The following is a 19,480-nucleotide window of genomic DNA, read 5'->3' as shown; positions in this document are numbered from 1 at the left end:
GTTATCGTGTTTACGGTAGGACCGGCGGACATGGTTAAATGATTTTTTTTCTCCCAGATCCTTTTGATATATAGAAGTGTATATCTATCTCGATTAGTTTAGGCCGTTACAGGGTACCGTTATGCGAACAAAATTTATATATTCTGTGAGCTGTGCTCAGCTGAGTATAAAAATCACTCTCGGTTCTGAATGAGCACACAGCACATACACATACATATACACAAACATCCATTTTGACAATACCTGCTCACGTACCTACGAAGTATATATACAAGACAAACGACAACAACAGATCAGAACAAAAATCGACACTGGTGATGACACAACGCCGAAACCGGTTTGTCTCGAAGCAAAATTAAACAAGGAGTGGCGGAAAATCATTCCAATATCCATCAATTATCCACCCTGTCGGAAAATCAACAAAACAAAATGAGTAAATATTTAAATGTATTTCCAAAACCTTTTTTTGATCTTCAAGTAAAGTGCTGAAATAGCTTGTTTTCAAAAAGCTGTCTCTTCCAATTTGCGTCGTGCTCCTTTTAATTTTTCTCCTAATTGGCGGGACGGAACCTACTTGTTTTATGCCGACTCCGAACGACATGAGTTTTCACTGAGAGCTTTTCATGACAGAAATACGATCGGAGTGCCTGCCAAACACTGCCGAGGGGCAACCCTGCTTAGAAACATTTTTTTCTAATTGAAAAACCTTGTTTATAAAATTTTGATGTTGCTTTGCCAGGTGCTTGATCCCAGGTTCTTCGGAGTGGTAGGCGGAGCACGATACCATCACACCACGGTGACCGCCGTCATCAATTAATTACGTCTAGTAGAAAAAAATTTAGTCAACATACGACATCTAAGAAGTAGGGCCATAAAAACCCTTGAATCTGAGTTAAAATCCTTAGATCGTGAAAACACTTAAAATTTTCCGAAACTCAAATTTATTTAACACATGAAATGATTTACTGACGTGAACCATATTCTGACCCTTGGAAATACTTTATTAATTATTAACAAGTTTATTAAATACTTGTAATTCGAACATGTCCCTGCAAAAATCCATCCCTAAAGAGAGTGATCTGCGATTGAGCTCTTTTGTCTTCATTGGGATATAATTGATTCCCTCAAGTCCCTTTTGGGTACAGTTGAGATGAGTCAGTTTGAAACTTATGTAGCAAATTTTAAGAAACAATCAAAAAAAAAACCAAACGAAATGGGTAAAATAAAAAAAATGAAATGGAGTTGAAACGAATTATTTCAAATATATCTGGAGTCGCATACCGAGCCTAATATACCAGTATCATATGTTTCATTATCAATATTTGTTTTTCTTATATTTTTCTACAATACCAATACGAAAAAGAAAAGAAAAATATTGTATTAAACTTTAAAAAAATTATAAAATCGGTAAGAATTTCTGTATGGGTAGAATGAGAACTTATCCGACAGTAGTCGTATTCGAAGAAAGAGTATCTGTCCGATAGCACCCGTAGAGGTACAAAGAGGACCTGACCGACACTACACCCATAGGGGTAAAAATAGGCCCTGTCCCACAGTGCCCGCTCAGGTGTTCTGCGCCTGTTTATTGTTAAAACTTCTTTAGCGGCGTTGGTGAGCTATGATCAAGGTATTGTCAAACCCGACAAAACGACAACGAAAAAATATCAATCGCTTTTAGCGATAAAGTTTTGTCAGAACCGAACTCATTTTGTTGGCAGTTCATAAATTGGACTTCGGCTGGCAATGCCAAAGTAAGCAATAAGACGAAAAAGGAATCCTTACTATCAACTTTTGTAGTTTTATAATGTTCCTATACTATCTCTGCTGCATTAACATTTAGAGGCGGATCATTAACACTTGCTTTACGGCGCTTTAGTGTTAAAATCATGGGCTCAGCTTCAAATCTCTCCTTACCTTCTTTATCACCTATTATTGGCTCATATTTTGGAGATGCCTTAATTTTCAAATTAACATAACCAAAAAATATGCTATCACTGCGCCAGGTAAAATTTTGTTTTTCCGTCTTCGGATTATTGTTGTATTCTACTACCATTGGCGTTAAAAATGCGACTGGACTCTATTAGAGCCCTTATAGATGCGAAAAGGACTAGTCTTTATATGTTCCCATATAGGTACAACGGGTATGTGCCCTATCTATCCCATTCGGGTATAAATGGGTATAATTAGTCTCTTCATAGGACATGCTCAAACAAAAGAGAACAATTCACCTCATACAAAGAGATAAAACTGGAATTGGTCGCATACTCCTTTGCGACTCATCCCCGACTCATCCCAGACTAATCGTATTTTTGCAGGGGTACTACCCATAACAAATGTTGTCCCACCCTTGACCGTAAAGCTCTGGATTATTACAATAAAATGGTTTAACGAAAAAGTTATTATATCTACGGCATTTGATTCTCCGAATGTTCGTATATCTAAAAGTATCTAAGAGAAATAACCTCCTTATTCGCAGAGTTATCATAATATAAAAGCTCACTTAAGGATGAAGTCTATTTTTTGGTTCCACTCCTGAAAGTAATTTAGCTTGTTATAGTTTGCATATATATTAAAATATTATTAGGTTTTTTCACATAACAATACTGACTGAATGTAAATTGTCTCAAGGTGGTAGCTGCCCTGATAAGGATAGGTCACTTGGACAACACGAAGGTCCGTTGTGATACCACATACAGCAAAAATAACGGTGACTTAGATCTAGCTACTTAGAGAATCGTTGGGTAGCAACGATAAAGCTCCGAATGATACCGATCTCATCTTTGGATAAATCGTAGGGAGATCCAAGTGAGTCGCGACCGAAGTACTTTCGCCTAGTTCTGGCAAAAGCTGGGCAATCAAGCATAAAGTGATTTGGTGTTTCCACCTCATCAACCTCCATACAGCTGCAGCAGGATGAAGTTTCCAGTATATTGAGACGCACCGCATGGATACAGTGCCCTGTCAAAACCCCAATGACCATTGATAGGTGAGCCTTAGTGAACCCAATTATTTCATCGTTTGCTGAGCTGACTCGAGGCCCAACTATGGAGGAGCAATCCACAGGTTGCCAGGGGGATCCCGAAATCCGTACAGCCATCTTCATTCGGTTCAGTTGTACCGATGCGGGCTAAGAGATCCGCTTGACAGTTACCCGGGATATCACTATGGCCCGGGACCCAGATAATCTTAATTGTAAAACAATGTGATGCAATCGCAAGCGAGGTCAGGCACTCCCAGAACACCCTCGATCGCACTGTAGCTGAGCTCAAGGCCTTGATAGCCGCTTGGCTATCAGAGTAGATGTTAAATTCCTTAACTGTAGTAGCACTGGATAGCATTCCATCCACCGCATCCTTAATCGCAGCAACTTCCGCTTGGAATACACTGCAGTGATCAGCCAACTTAAACTTGCGGCTTACATTTAGCTCTTGACAAAAGACTTCCCCACCAAACTTTCCATCCAGCTTCGACCCATCCGTGAACAAGTTAACCGGTCCCATGCCCCAGATAATTCCTCTTCCCAACTCCTTTCTCGGTGGAATGACTGGGGTGAAGTTTGTATAGGGAGCAGTTATCGACATACAATAGTCCGTTCTGTCCGGGTTAAAGTCGAAACTGGTAAGAAGGATAGAGTGTTCGCGGTCAGAAAGCCCATATCCCATATCACGAAGCCTGACCAACGACCTTGCCGCAGCCGCCTTTCCCGCAATATCTACTGCGTATATGTTCAGCATGACGTTCAGTGTCAAGGTAGGTGTTGTTCTGGGAGCGCCACTGATACCGATCAGCGCCGACCGTTGCACGGACATTAACATTTTGGAGGTGCTCGCCGTGTCCAGTGCTTTCCACCAGACCAGCACCCCATATAGCAGAAGCGGTTTGACCACCATCTCATAAAGGCAGTGTACTACTCCTGGCAAGAGTCCCCATCTCTTTCCGACAGCCCCTCTGCAGCAGTACAAGGCAATAGTGGCCTTCCTGGCCCGATCTTCCACATTGGGTCTCCAGGACAGTTTCTTGTCCAAAACAATCCCCAAATATTTAACTCTATAAGAAAGTACCAACGGTACCCCTCCAATCGAGGGAGTTCTGAAATCGGGCATCTTATATCTCCTTGTAAAAAGAACCAATTCCGTTTTTCCCGGGTTGACCGCCAATCCACATGATTCAGCCCACCTAGCCACAGTATCCAGGTAGCCCTGCAGAACATCGCGCAGGGTGCCCAGAAATTTGCCTCTGACTAGGATAGCGAGGTCATCTGCATAGGCAACCACCCGACAACCATTGGCTTCCAGCTCCACAAGAAGCTCATTGACTACCACAACCCAGAGGAGAGGAGATAGGACACCTCCTGTGGCGTGCCCCTAGCCCCTGCACACCTTCCTCTTAATTATGGTCCCTCCCCACTCCGCTGCGACAATTCTGCAGCATAGAAGTTTGCTAATAATTTCAACCAGAGCCACCTTGACTCCTAAACCCACCAGAGCTCTTTCGATTGCCCCCGATAAGACATTGTTAAAAGCCCCCTCGATGTCTAGAAGGGCACCCAGAGCATACTCTTTGTGTTCTAGAGACCCCTCTATTTGCTTTACAATCGAATGGAGAGCCGTTTCCGTCGATCTGCCCTTGCAGTACGCATGCTGTGAAGCGGACAATAACCTCCGAGGTATCCTTTCTCGTAGTTACAGGTGAATCAACCGCTCAAATGTCTTAAGAAGAAACGACGAGAGACTGATTGGCCTAAAATCCTTAGGTGATACTTGAGAGCTTTTGTCTGCCTTCGGAATGAAAATAACCCTAACCGTGTGCCAAGACTTCGGGATATAGTCAAGCCAGGGGCAGTTAGTTTAGATGATGGCCAACCAGCGGCAGGAAATCCCCAAAGACTTTTGAAGTTGCGCAGGAATGATTCCATCCGGGCCTGGAGACTTATAGGGCTTGAACGACCCTATAGCCCAGGTTATTTGACTTTCCCGTATTGGAATGGCAGGCCAACGAGCGCCAACCATGCAGGCGAAGATCCCTTCGCAACTGGGATATCGGGAAAATGATTGTCCAGTAAAAGGGACTCCTCGCTACCCATCGACCAGTCCCCACCATCATCTCTCAGATATCCCAGATGAGCGGGATTCCTAGAGTCGAAAGGCGCTGTTGCTTGCCGAGTTGAAGTTTTCCAGCAGAACGTCTATCTCAGATTCGGGAAGGTCCGAACTAACGGTAGGCGCCGCAGACAATACCTCTCCCAGCTTCCTACAATACAGGTACCTTTTAGTACTTTTAAGGTTCCTAAAAGATATTTTACCGGGACGTTCTTCGTTCACCGAGAACTAAATATATTGGTGATCAGAGAAGGAGTGCTCGTTGAGAACCCTCCAGCCAGATATCCGACCTTTCAGTTCTCTACTAACCAGAGTGAGGTTCACGACCTCTTCCCCCTATTACATATAAAAAGCACCTCATCTACAATAAAAGTAAATAAAGACTTACTTCTAGTGTTGGTATCCGAGCTTCCCCAGATGCTATGGTGGGCATTCGCATCGGCACCGATGATCACGCCAACACCTCTCCGCCTTGCTTCAGCGGTGATTTCGCCCAGTATCGCAGGTGGTGGTCCCGCTACGTCCCCGTGGGGCATGTACGCTAAGACCACCCACATTTCATTGCTTCCTCGCTTGAGGCAGACCGTAGTTACGTCTGCATAGCTGAAATTAAATAGAATAAAAGCTTTAATCTCTTCTTAAAAACCACACAGGATCTAGGCCTACCTGCCTCCCCATGCACCAAGGTGTTGAATTTTCCAGTCCTTAATCCAGAAATCTTACTGCCCTTAATACTCAGCCACGGCTCCTGGACAAGGACTATATCTACTCCGCCTTTTTCAAAGCAGAGCAACAAATTTGCGGAAGCCGCCTTATAGTGCTGAAGATTGATTTGACGGATTTTCATCAAAACCGCTCTTCTTCCGCACTTCATCCTTGGCGGATTCGTGTTGGTCATGTCCATTCTAAAAAGTCCCCCTCAAGACCGCTATCCGGAGCCGATTGTGTAGTCGCCCTTCAACAGTCTCGTGGTTATCTATGCTACGCAGGGAGGCCAAGCGAGGGTTGACTCATTACCTCAATGCGTTAAGAGCCAGACCGGACGCGAAGCGGGAAAATTTTCAACCTCACCTACACCACCAACTTAACGGCGACGGAGAATATGAATTTTCTTCAACTGGTTTTGTCAGAATGCTTCACCAAAGATGTCCCACCCGTTACGATGTAACATACTTGTACCAAATGGCGCCCATCGAGAGATTAGGCATATTTACATCAATGTTATTTAATTTAAATATCCTTTGCTTTTAATGTATTAATTTCAAATTTAACATCTTTCTTGAAGGTGATGGTTCTGAAACAACAGACGAGATGACAGCCGATAGCAGAGGTGAGTAAAGTTAAAAAAATGTAATTAAACTTTAATTATAAATGCATTTAAAGCGAAATCGAATAAATTTATGTTTGCTAGACAATATAATCACTTAAATATATAAACAAACAAATTGATACACAAAATAAAAAATAATTCAATAATGGCACCATAAAAATTCTAATGTATTTCCATGTCCAGTGCATTCAGGCATACAAACGTTTAAATTAAAAATATTCACAGTTCTACTCGCTTTATGCTACCCATTGAAATTTACCATCAAAATAAGTAATAAAATAACGAAATTAAATTTCACACCCAAGCTAAAGAAAAATGTCAAAAAAAAAAGAGTTAAATACAATTATGACCCAAAGTGTGCGCGCTGGCAGTAAAGGGGTTAAATTGAGTTAAAGTTAATCAGAATCTTTACTGTCAGACGCCACTTGGGTAGAGCACCATAAAGAGTGAGTACCTTCATTAAAATCAATCAATAATAAAACATGAGCATTTAAAAACAGCACTAAAAAAGGCTTAAAGAGCTTTAGCCAAAAAAGAGAACAAAATCGGATATTGAATGGCACTAGATAAGCGCACATGTGTACGCATTAATGCGCATTCTCATAAATTCGTATATATGTATATGTATCTATGCAAAATAGAATTAAAACTAATAAACAGATGTATATGCATTAATGGACTGGTGGGAGGGCTCGATCTATACCCTTTTTTGCTGGTCATTGTAGCGATGGCGTTGGCCAAAAGAGTTGTCTGTGTAAAGTCGCGTGCTAAGCAACAGATAACAGATTTTATATACCAATTTTCATATATATGTATATGTGTGTGTATGTGTTTGCGTGTGAAAATCCAAAGTTTATCATCATCTACAGCAGCAGCAACAGCATCATTTACAATGACCGGTTTTTATCCTTTTTTAGTCACCATCATCATCAACATTCCCCAGCCATGTGTCCTCAGTGCTTTATTCGCATTATTTTACCAATAAAAATTTAATCTCCTTCGATCCTAACGCCGTTGTTCGTAGTGTGTGTCGACAACCCCCTCCGCACTCAAATTCATGTTGTTTGGCGATATGCATTCGCAGGCATTTGAAGCTCAGCGTATTTTTATACCCAGTTGCGCTTAAGACAAAAGATATTAAAATGGAGACCTCGTAGCGGTCTTTCACAAGGTGAACAATTTAAATATTCTGGAATGATTTTTCATCAACAGTTTCCCAATTTTGTTTGAAGAAAACCCCGCTCGTCTCGGAAAATGACACAGGAAATGGAACAACGCTGATACGTATTAAGCAGGCAGTTATTAGCACTTGGCGATGGAGACGGGGCATATATAGACAACATACTGAAGGGATATGCTCGTCCGACCATATTTTGAATAAAGTTGATGCGAGTGATGCCTTAAAGAGCTTCGTACAGCGTCGAATTATTAATGGTTAACCTACGTATTTCTTCCAACATTCTCCTGGAACACTCCTGCCACCACAAAAAATGTGTTGCATTCGATGATCTGCTGGTTTTATGCATCACTGTTCAATACCAACTCTTGACGTTGGCTTTTGTGCAGTGTGTTGCATCCGAGCGCTTTGCTGTTGTTAGCCGGGCTACTGCCATCTTATTTCTTAACAGCTAGATCGCGGCACATATATTCCGTCTTCAACGATTGGTGCATCGGGTTCATCACCTTCTGTATCTATCTAGCAATATCCTTCTGTAGGAATCCGCCGCGGTTTTGAAACCTTTGAACTCTATGCCTATAAGCTTAAATATATCATTCACGTCGTTCTGTCTCACGTTTCTCTCTTCTAGATAGCCGTCCATTTTACTCCTCGCTGCACTATAAAGCTTCTCTATACCGCGCTTAACATCGTCAAATGGGAGGTGGCTCTCAGTCAGCAGGTATGAGACCCACCCCAGCGGATTAGGGGGTTAGAATATACCCCGGTAGGTATGGCTTTCGTAAGAGGCGACTAAAATACCAAATAGATTTAAGGGGTTTTGTAGCACAACCCTTTCAGGTTACCAGCGCAATATATAGCTTCTCCAAACCAAATTGTCAACCTCACCTATCCGTGGCGAATTCTGTTTCATTAACAGCCGAGGCTCTGGCGACCCCGAATTCCTTATGGATCTAGGGAGTGTGAGGACGGGATGGCCAAGGAGGTCACATGTGGTCATAACAAATTGTTGCCGAGATGGTCGGGCTTGGTAAAGGAACATACCGGATCTGCATTCGGCAAAGGACCGTCAACATCGATAACACTACCCAAGGCCTTCGGGGAGTGTCCTTATCGCTACAACAACAACAGGTGTGAGACCCGGGTGTAGGAATCAATAATCAGTCACGCAAGCACCTTTTTGGCGGAAAACTTTCTTTTGGGCAATGCACGCTTTCCTTCTCGAGCCGGAACTCGGATGCTGTGTCCAATGTTGCACAATTTGTGATTAGTTTACTCTCTTTTTCTTGGATAAGGAGATAGCATTGGAACTTCAAATGGCCATATTTCGAGCCGAGATAAAGTCGTCTAAGTAATTCCAACCCCTCGGATTTCATAGTGATGACTGACCTTCCCCAACGGAGGCCAAGGTTCCCTTCTCGCTTGCTCACCTGGCGATAAAGTCGGCAAGTATGATGTCGGTGGCCTCATCTGTAAACCTTACCTCACAGGTAAACCTTACGTTGGAGAACCTCGTTCATAGTTGTTAACGATAATAACACAAAACCAAAACTATGGGTCTGACTTCATTTTTTTTCCTGGCCACTGAATTAAACGTCGCAAGGGTCGTTTCCCTGATGACTTCCCCGTCCATTTTCTGTATGGCGGTGATATCAGCTTTGTGTTGCAGTCAGAAAGTTTTACTTAAAGAGTTTCGCATATTTCAAGTACATGCTTTCAACTCATGCTTTTAAAACATTTGACCTGCCATTTGTCATTTCTTTGGAAGTGGTTTTAACGTAGCGAGCTTGAATCCCAGCGCACGACCCGGACATCGCAAATTTATATGGCCAGCCTGTTTTTCCAAGACATATGCCATCCTGCAGTCGTGCTTTCCAAAGAACGTGCATATTTTAAAAAGCCCTTAGATGCCGGAGAAATCCCCAAAGCCTTCCTCCGAGGTCCTCCTAAAGTTATTCGAAAGTAAGCGATGCTTCAGACCAGGCTTCTCCCTTACTACAATTTCATTGCTATAGTTTGGCCATAACAAACGATCCATTATATCAGCCTTCTTTGGCTGGGATAAAGAAGCGCAAAAAGTGGGTCCTTCGGTGAACCAGGAAAAAATTAATTCTTCTAGTTATCATAGAAAAAAATTGGTCGAATATTCGTCTTGGCACCAACCTCGCTGCTGACGGTAATAAGTTTGAACCGCGAAGGACTTTGTCTACATGAGAACCAGCATAAAAAGCAGAAAACCAAAAATAACTATTGCCAACGAGTGCTACGTGGGAATGGAGTAGGAAATAAGTGAATGCCCCTCCCGACGAACATAAATCACATTCTACAAGAGTAGCATCTTATCTGCCCTAATTTATGACACGGCATCGTGTACAGTGTCGATTATGAATGGGAAGCTTCTTGGACTACTCATTATAAAATTTCCTCGAAACATTTGTGGTCCTATGCGGCAACGGCAGCGGCCTCTATCGTGTTTGGTTTGATTGTGAGCTACTGGAAGCAATTTACCTCCGATGAGAGAGTGGTCCAAATTTTGATATTTTACAAGCGACTTGATGAGAGGACATCTGGCGGTCAAATATCAACATAATCCAACAAATAAAAATAAAATAAAAAAATGTTAAGCACTTCCTTTATATAAATGGACAAAAATCATCGAAAAATGTCTCCTTGTCATATAAAGACATATTCTTGCTAAACTTTGATTTTTAAAGTTTGACATAAAATTTGCAAAAATATTTATGAGAAGTAAAAATACAAAAGTGGAGCGCACATTACTTGGATTGAAAAGTTGGTAGGAAAGGAGATATTATTAGTCAATCAATTGCACTGCATCTTTATATTTTTAGTTCTTATAAATATTTTTGCAATTTCTATGTCAAAATTTAAAAATCAAAGTTTAGCAAGAATATGTCTTTATATAAGAAGACATTTTCGCTAATTTTTGTCCATTTGTATAAAGGAAGTGCTTAACATTTTTTTATTTTATTTTTATTTTCTCCTTTTGTTCCTTTGTCACGGCGTCTTAGCCTATCTGCTAAGTTTTACGCTTGTAGCTCAATGAGAACAAAAATCAATCCCAAAATTCCCTCTGTTCCGTTTCATTTTTCTAAATATCTCAGTTCGTGCGCCCCTAGCGAAACTTTTTGTATTGTTTCATCGGCTGACATCGACCTCTGAATTAAGCTCTAAATTTTTAGCCGGTAGCTCATCGAGAAGTTACCTAAAACCCGGTTTAAAATTTCCAAATTATAATTTTTTCGATCCGTGAGCCACCTAACGGGCTTTTTTTTTCTTATTTCGTTCCTTTGTCACGGTGTCTTAACCTGTTTCTGAGGATTCATGTTTGTAACTCAATGAGAAGTTACTTTAAAATCGATTCCAAAACACCAAATTTCCAAATTCTTATCTAAATATTTCAATCCGTGCGCCACCTAACGACATTTTTTCTCCTTTTCTTAAATTTTCTCTGCGTCTTATCTCATCTGTGAAGTTTTACGCTTGTAGCTCAATGAGAACTTACATAAAAATCAATCCCAAAATTCCCTCCGTTTCGTACGATTTTTCTAAATATCTGATGCCGTGCGCCCCCTAGCGAATCTTTTGTATCGTGTCATCGGCTGTCATCGACCTCTGAATTAAGTTTGAAATTTCAAGTCTCTAGCTCATCGAGAAGTTACTTAAAAGCTGGTTTGAAAATTTTCAAATTCTTTTCTAATTATTTCGATTCATGCGCCTAACGGTGAGCTGAGCAAGCTCACAGAGTATATTAATTATGTTCGCATAACGGTAGCGCGTAACGGCATAAACTAATCGAGATAGATACAGACTTCCAAATATCAAAATGATCCGGGCGAAAAAAGAAATTCATTTAGCCATGTCCGTCCGTCCGTCCGTCTGTCCGTAAACACGATAACTTGAGTAAATTTTGAGGTATATTAATTAAGTTTGGTATATACGTTCCTGGGCACTGTCGTCTCAGATCGCTATTTGAAATGAACGAAATCGCACTATAACCACGCCTACTTTTTCGATATCGAAAATTTCAAAAAACCGAAAAAGTGCGATACTTCATTACCAAAGACGTATAAAGCGATGAAACTTGGTAGGTGGGTTGACCTTATGACGCAGAGTAGAAAATTAGTAAAATTTTGGACAATGGGCGTAGCACCGCCCACTTTTAAAAGAAGGTAAATTTAAAAGTTTTGCAAACTGTAATTTGGCAGCCGAGTATGTAATGTCCGGTTACACCCGAACTTAGCCTTCCTTACTTGTTTTCTCTTTCAATTTTTATTATTTTAATACTAAAGCTTTATCTATCTTAAAAACACACCAACCAACGTTGGTGCCAATGCGTCGGCCAATTACAGCGCTGCATACAGGGATTTATATTAAAGGATATGAAACAGTATCTATATCTGTAGGATGGGTTGCGATGGACGTTCGTTAGAGTGTGTGTTTAATAATTTTTACACCAATGTTGATGGTGGTTGTGTTGGTGTGTGGGTTGTTGGTTTTATTTGTGTTTGCTAATTCACACGCAACCCTATTTTCCATTTTATTTTTTGCCTTTTTAAATCCTTTGACTTTTTGTCGTTCGGAAATTGACTATGATATACTTGACATAACCTTTCCACCCCACTGTCTGTCAGCACGTTGTCTGTCTGTTGACATCATGTGCCATTTAAATATGTACGTATGTATGACTTCATTTTTAAGCATCCCTTTTTGGGCAGAATGGTTTCATGGACATACATACTTCGGTGTGATGTTTTTGATTTGCATTAGTATTGGGTTCTGTGCCCTTTTGGTTTGTATGGATAGCCATTGACAAATCAAATTATTATCCACTTCAAACATAAAATCAAAAAAAAATTGTTTTTATTTTGCGGGTTTAGCTTCAGAGTTATTCTGATATGGGATACTTTTAATATTGTGTGACTGTAAGCCGTAATTAAATAATTGCTTGCACACTTGCCCTATTAGCGACTATTTGTTATTTGGACTGAAGCGGGTTTTCGTTTTTGTTTTTAATTGGTTATTATAAACTGACATAATCACTTACTAACATGTCCCCGGCTCAACGCACGACTTGGATTTCATTCCATTTACCTTCGTCACCGTCTCACTTACCTCGTTTCAAATCTCAGTTAAACTTTTTGCACGAAAGTACAAATTTTCTGACTATTCAGATTACCAATTCGTTGAATACTTCTTGTTCCGCTTAAAATAATAAATTTTTACAATGAATAAGAGTTGACCCTGTTGTTGTTGCTGTAGCAGTTTTCATGGTAGAAATTCTAATTCGGCGGATGACGGAAGGTTTCAGGACCGAGGCATATTCCTGCAGGAACAATAATGACGACCTGGTTACTGATGTATAAAGTTGTGATGTGCTTATGCTGTAGAAGTAACACTTCCCCTCTCTAACTAGCGAGGGAGAAGACGAACCTGATACCACAATTGCCGATGATGGAAAACACGTACCGGCACCCGCTTTGACAAAAAGATAATGGCAATTCCGGCGCAAAAATTACAAGGCGCCAGGTAACGACGGAATACCCCTCATGCTGTTCAAAGTCGAAGGCGAAGAGTTGGCAGAGAGCAGACATTAACTCCTAATTGGAGTTTCAGTGTGTTCCAAATTGAAGTTTCAGTGTGCTCTGCAAAATGCTCAAAAAAGGCCGCAAATCGCGCCAAATACCGCGGAATCAGCCTGCTTAATATCTCGTTTAAGGTTCTATCTAGCGTATCTACTGTGCGAACAATTGAAGCCCATACTAAACAAACTGTTTGGAGCCAATCAGTGCGGCTTCAGACCTGGTAAATCTATCATCGACCAGATCTTCACGATTGCCAGATTCTGGAGACGACTCACGATAAGATAATCGACACTCACCATCTTCTTCAAAGCAGCTTTTGACAGCGCGAAAAGAAGCTGTTTGTGCACTGATATTTCTGAATTTAAGTTCCCTCCAAAGTTAATAAAGCTCTGCCAAATATCGTTGAGCAATACCACCAGCTCCATAAGAATTGGGACGGATCTCTTCCAGCTATTCGAAACCAATCGAGGCTTCAGACAAGGAAAGTCCCTTTCGTGCGATTTCTGTAAACATAATGTTGGAGATTATAATTCTAACAGCAACACAAAATCGTGGTGGGAAAATCTATTATAAGAGCGTAGAAATACTGGCGTATGCTGATGATATTTATACTATTGACCAGAATAAACGCGCTGTGATTTCTAACTTCTCTGCCTTAGATAAAGACACAAAAATAAGTGGGTCTTGCGTTAAATGAGGACAATACCAAGTATTTGCTGTCATCTAAGAAAGAATAGGGGCATTCGCGCCAGGGCAACCACATCATTGTTGACGGACCTAAATTCGAGACTGTGAAGGATTTCGTTTGTTTGTGAACCAGCATTAACAGCAAAAACAATATCAGCTTAGAACGGAGAAGAACTCTTACCAACCAAAGCTACTTTGTACTTAGTAGGCAATTGAAAAATAAATTCCTCTTCGGAAGATTTATGGTCCTGTCTGTGATGCTGACGGCATGTACCGAAAGAGGTAAAATGATGAGCTAGAACTTTAATTTATAATAAGATCCCCTAAAAACTTTTGTCAATTGAATTCATAATGTATTACTAATGTTACCAAGTTAATTTTGCCCAAAATATGTCAGGGGGTAGATGGGCCCGCGCCATTCGACCTAGAGCCAGAAGATGCTGATCGGAAGCGGCCCGGGTTCATATATTGCAAATTAAAAATAAATAAATAAATGTAAGGCGCAATAAGCTCCGAAGAGATTTTAGGCCGAGCTTCTCTTCCAATTTGCGTCGTGCTCCTTTTTTAATTTTCCCTAGAAATTGGCGCGATGGGACCCACTTGTTTTTATGCCGACTCCGAAGGGTATCTGCAAGGCAGAGGAATTTTTACTGAGAAGCTTTTCATGGTAGAAATACACTCGGAGTGCTTGCCAAACACTGCCGGGCGCGACCCCCCCTTAGAAAAATTTTCTTCTAATTGAAAAAACGTGTTTCTAAAATTTTGATGTTGCTTTGCTCGGGGTATGAACCCGAAGATCCTGTGGTTTGGTAGGCGGAGCACGCTACCATCACACCATGGCGGCCGCCGCAAACAAAAATCCATAACTATAACATCTCTCTAAACCTTTAGGAGCTAACATTTGGGGCAAAGCTGTAACATTGATTTACAATTTTTGGTATATATAGAATACCATTGTTTCTTTTTGTTGGAACGAAAAAAACATTCCTCGAATGTATTCGGTAGCTGTGAACGAATTAAACATAAGCTAGTTATATTGGAAAAGTTAACAAAATGAAAGTGATAGTTTGGCACGGCCTTACTTGGGGAAGCCGTTCACCGAAGATTCTCAAATGATGAATCTCTGCAATTAAATCCAGAAGGATCCATCCACCTAATAAAATATGTGAAAAACGTACTAAAATTAGCATATTTTACTCCTAAAAAATTCACAAAACTACACTTTTTTGGGGACGACATTGATGAACATTTTTCAGAAAGCCGAATGACAGAACAAAGATGAATTTAGAGCAGTGGTCCCCAAAATCAAAACTTTGGCTGTGTGAGTAACACTAAATTCATCTTATTGGTAGTGGTTTAGTTGTTGATGAAAAATCAATGAGGTAGGACGTATGTATGCACGTATGTTTTTTAACACAAAAAAAGTAATTCGTAAATATGCCATATAAATATTACTTTATTGCTTGAGTCTAAGGAAAAATTTAAACAAAATAAATTGTTAACATTAAACCACGAAAACATTCTGCGCATGAGCGTTTGTTTGCAAAACATCTTTTCGCAAATAACCAATAGCCTCACCCGATGTTGCCACTCTGCTTGTTCAGCGACAACTAAAGACGAAAGAATAATAATACGTGTGAAGTGCGCCAATAATTATTTCACTAAATGAGGACCGCTGATTTAGAGCAAGACCATTGACGGCTTATATCACCTTGTTATTCCACCATGGTCCTGAACATTGTGAATTCATACAAGTGGCGAATGTTTCATAAAAATTTTCATAATAGTAAAGAGCCCCGATCACCTGTTAAATCGCTGTTCGATTACTTAAATCATTTGCTCAGTAGTGTTTTTCAAACAGTTTTTGTAGACGACTGATATATTGCATTATTTACATATTTTAAAATGTTCGCTTAGCTGGCTGCTCACATTTAATCTATTAATTAGATTTTAGAAAGGAATATTAATATGTAGTCTTATATTCCAGGGGCGGAAACTGTTATTCCTTTTATAATATAATTCCTTGCAAAACTATTAACTTTGGATTTTAAATATATTTGGATCAAGATAAAAATTATTTTCGAATTTTTATTTGTTGAGTCCGATAGAACTAGTTAACCCTTTCGCGCCTACTGGGAAATATGTCCCAGCTGCATTCGAAATAAAATATCTTTTTTTTTTATGAATGAAAACTTGTATCTGAAATGTCCCAATACAAGATTTGGGTTTTGTTTATAATAAAAATCCCTCATCATATAATAAAAATATATGGCATTTGGCAGCACTGGTCGAGTCTACCCCAGCATGGTTGGAAATTTCGCTGATCTGGCAGGACAAAAGTTGTCAAAAGTACGTATTTACCGTTAGCCACGTTGTGTGAAGCAAAATAGTGTGTATATTTTTGCAATACTTGCTTAAATTTTGCCTAAAATATTAAAAAAATATTCAGAATGGTGAGTTTTAAACAAACTTTCAATTCGTGGGATATATTGTCCCAATATGTATTTAATATGGGATTTATTTATTCCAATATTGTTTTTAATAGATGTCGAAGAGGAAGTACACAGAAAAAGAGGTGGCAGACATATTGTGCGAAAGCTCCGACGATGACGATTTTAGCCCTTCTGCGAGCAGCTATATGCCTTCGTCTGACGAAGAAAATATGACAGAATCGGACGACGAAGAATAGCCGGAAGATAATTTAGGTGCATTTTCTCAAGAGGAAGAAGAACTATGTGAAACGGGCGCAAATGAAGCAGTTGGCGTTGCTACCTGGACCAACATAACAGAAGAAGTAAACTTTGAACCGAAATTTTAAATGCCTTTGGAAAGAGATCCGCAAGTTCTGGTAACTTTAACCGGAGGTTCTACCGAATTCAATGTATTCAGGAAGTTTTTTCCAAAAAGTTTGTGCATTTTTATCGCGCAATGTACAAACCAGCGAATAAAAAAACTGAATAGAGAGAAAAACGCTAATAGGGCCCTAATGGATGAATATGAAATATTAGTATTCCTAGGTGTAATAATAGTAATGCACTATAATCATGTGCTGTCTTTACATGATTATTGGAGCAAATGTGCCTCCATGGGAAATGAAATGATAAGAAATAGTATTTCTCGTGATCGCTATATATTTCTTTCTTCGAAATTATATTTGAATGATTGCGACAAACCAAACAATGCTGCAAAAGATCACCTACTACATTGCTGAAGTCATTGCATGCATGAAAAACAGCTTCATGTCTATCAGAAATGACAGTTCATTTCAATCCATCTACGAATGTATGGCCAAATTCAAAAGTCGATCTAGTAAAAAACAATACATGCCTATGAAACCAATAAAGCGCGGTGTAAAAATTTGGTTACGATGCGATGCAAAGGCCGGATATACGTACCATTTGAATGTATACACCGGTAAAGAGACCAATCCAAATCTTGCTGGCTCACTTGGGGAAAGGGTTGTTACGAAATTAGCTAGCACTTTTCGTGACAAGGAAGTAGGTATTGCATTCGACCGATTTTCACATCAATTTCATTAATGAAATCTATTCTTTTTCCGGCCGTTGGAACATATATGTGCAATCGAAAAGAAACTCCAGAGTTCGAGTCGTGGCTTGTACGCGGTCAAAGTCAGTTTCAAAAAAGCTGTGACGGAATATTGGCTACATGTTGGACGGATTCCAAGGAAGTACTAGTAATTTCGAACTGCCACAAATCAATAATATCCACCGTAAACAGGAAACAAAAGGATCGTAAAAAGAAAGAAGTCGATTGTCCCTTATACTATAGACTATAACCGTATAATGGGCGCCGTAGACCTGGCCGATCAAAAATCAGCTGTATACGATCTAAATCGAAAATCTCAGAGGTGGTGGAAGAAAGTATTTTTCAAAGTTCTGATGCTTTCCACTGTAAATGCTTGGATTGTTCACAACGACCTAAATCGCAAAAAAATATCGTTGATACAGTTCATGGTACCGTTAGCTGAGTCATTGATTTCGAAAGGAACCAAACACAAAAAAATAAAAACACGTCGAACTGGGGGAAGACCAGCGGCAGGTACACGCATTGATTTATTGAATATAGGCGATCATTTACCAATCAAGGGGCCTTCTCGACGACGCTGCGTGTGGTGCACTTCGCAAAAAAAGGAAACAAGAACAAATTACATTTGCTCCGGATGTAATAATGCACTATGTTTTAACGGCTTTACTCCCTATCATAAATAAAATATAAAGCTACAATATTTTTCGACTAAATATACAATATTTCAAAATTAATGGTTTGTCAACTTGATATATTTTTATTTAATAATTTGGGAAAAATTTAAACAACGTGACATCAGGACGGACAAGGCGACAGCTGTTTCGATTATACCTTGTAAATCTCTTCAAAGCCTTTTCTCCCGGGATATATATATGATATATTTTTATTTGCAAATATTATATATAAAACCTTCTTGAGATAATATGTCCCAACATAAGTATGCAGAACATGTTTCTTTAACGTTGTTTCCACATTTTGAAAATAAAAAGCAAAAAAAAATATCCTAGGAACAGATATAAAACTCCGGCGCGAAAGGGTTAAACTCGGACTTTTAAAAATAAAAGTCCGGAAATAAAAGTTAAATCCGCACTTTTATTTTTTAAGGCCAAAATAAAAGTCCCTCTTGATAACAAAGAAACGGCTTATCCGAATTAAAAATTAATTAAACTCGGACTTTTAAAAATAAAAGTCCGGAAATAAAAGTTAAAGGGCTTTTATTTTGGCCTTAAAAAATAAAAGTCCGGATTTAACTTTAGTTTTATTTTTAAAAGTCCGAGTTTAACTAGTTCTATCGGACTCAAAAAATAAAAATACTGAGTTTAATTTTATATGTGTACTTTTATGGAAAAAGTTCGAAAAATAAAAAGGATGCATGATTCGACATGATATTGCTATCGGGATGCCTGAGAACTCAAACATTTTCACCTAGGACAATTTTTTGACCCGGACTTTTTCGACTCCGAAACAAAAAATAATAATTATTTACCGTCCCTGTGATATTCTGTATACATATTTAAAAGAAACACAAATGGGCAATTCATAGCACTTCAATTTAATAACCGCGTGCAAAAAAACAAACCTTTCTTCCATTCTCTGACTGGCGACAGCCGTTCTCCCAAGGAGCTTTTATTTGATAGGTAGGTATGGCAATGGAGGAATAGAAAGATTTTTCACTTGTATGAATTCACAATGGTCCTGAACAATATTTTCGCTATACCAAAAGAGAAGCAAAAAAACTTTTTTTTTACCCACCCTAATGTACACTGTACACAAATATAATGTATAATTCATTTGCTTTGCATTTTTTTTCCTTATTTCATTGCCAACAATTTGACAGCATCACTTTTATTTATTCAATTTTATTCATTCACCATTCGAATATTGGTTATTTATTCAACACTCTACTTGACACTTTGACAGTTCGTTAAATAGCGATAAAATATCATGATTGGTAACTTTTCAAACATTCATACATGTTTTATATTTTTGCATATAAAGAAAAAATCTTGTTTGATGATATTGATTATATTGAAATGAT

The 19,480-nt window shown here is 39.3% G+C and overlaps 1 protein-coding gene across 1 annotated transcript in view; it reads left to right on the top strand.

Annotated features, from left to right (window-relative positions):
• The window catches only part of ush (Zinc finger protein ush), a 462,348-nt gene that overhangs the window by 308,457 nt on the left and 134,411 nt on the right, over positions 1-19,480 (top strand). The window contains exon 2 of the mRNA XM_067767030.1: positions 6,385-6,429. Coding sequence (XP_067623131.1) covers positions 6,385-6,429 — 45 coding nt within the window. The remainder of the gene's footprint in view (positions 1-6,384; positions 6,430-19,480) is intronic.

Source organism: Eurosta solidaginis, chromosome 2, assembly GCF_040869045.1.
Source record: "Eurosta solidaginis isolate ZX-2024a chromosome 2, ASM4086904v1, whole genome shotgun sequence".
NCBI lineage: Eukaryota > Metazoa > Arthropoda > Insecta > Diptera > Tephritidae > Eurosta > Eurosta solidaginis.
The sequence above is the reverse complement of the archived record's forward strand: the minus strand, read 5'-3'. Positions and strand labels throughout refer to the sequence as shown.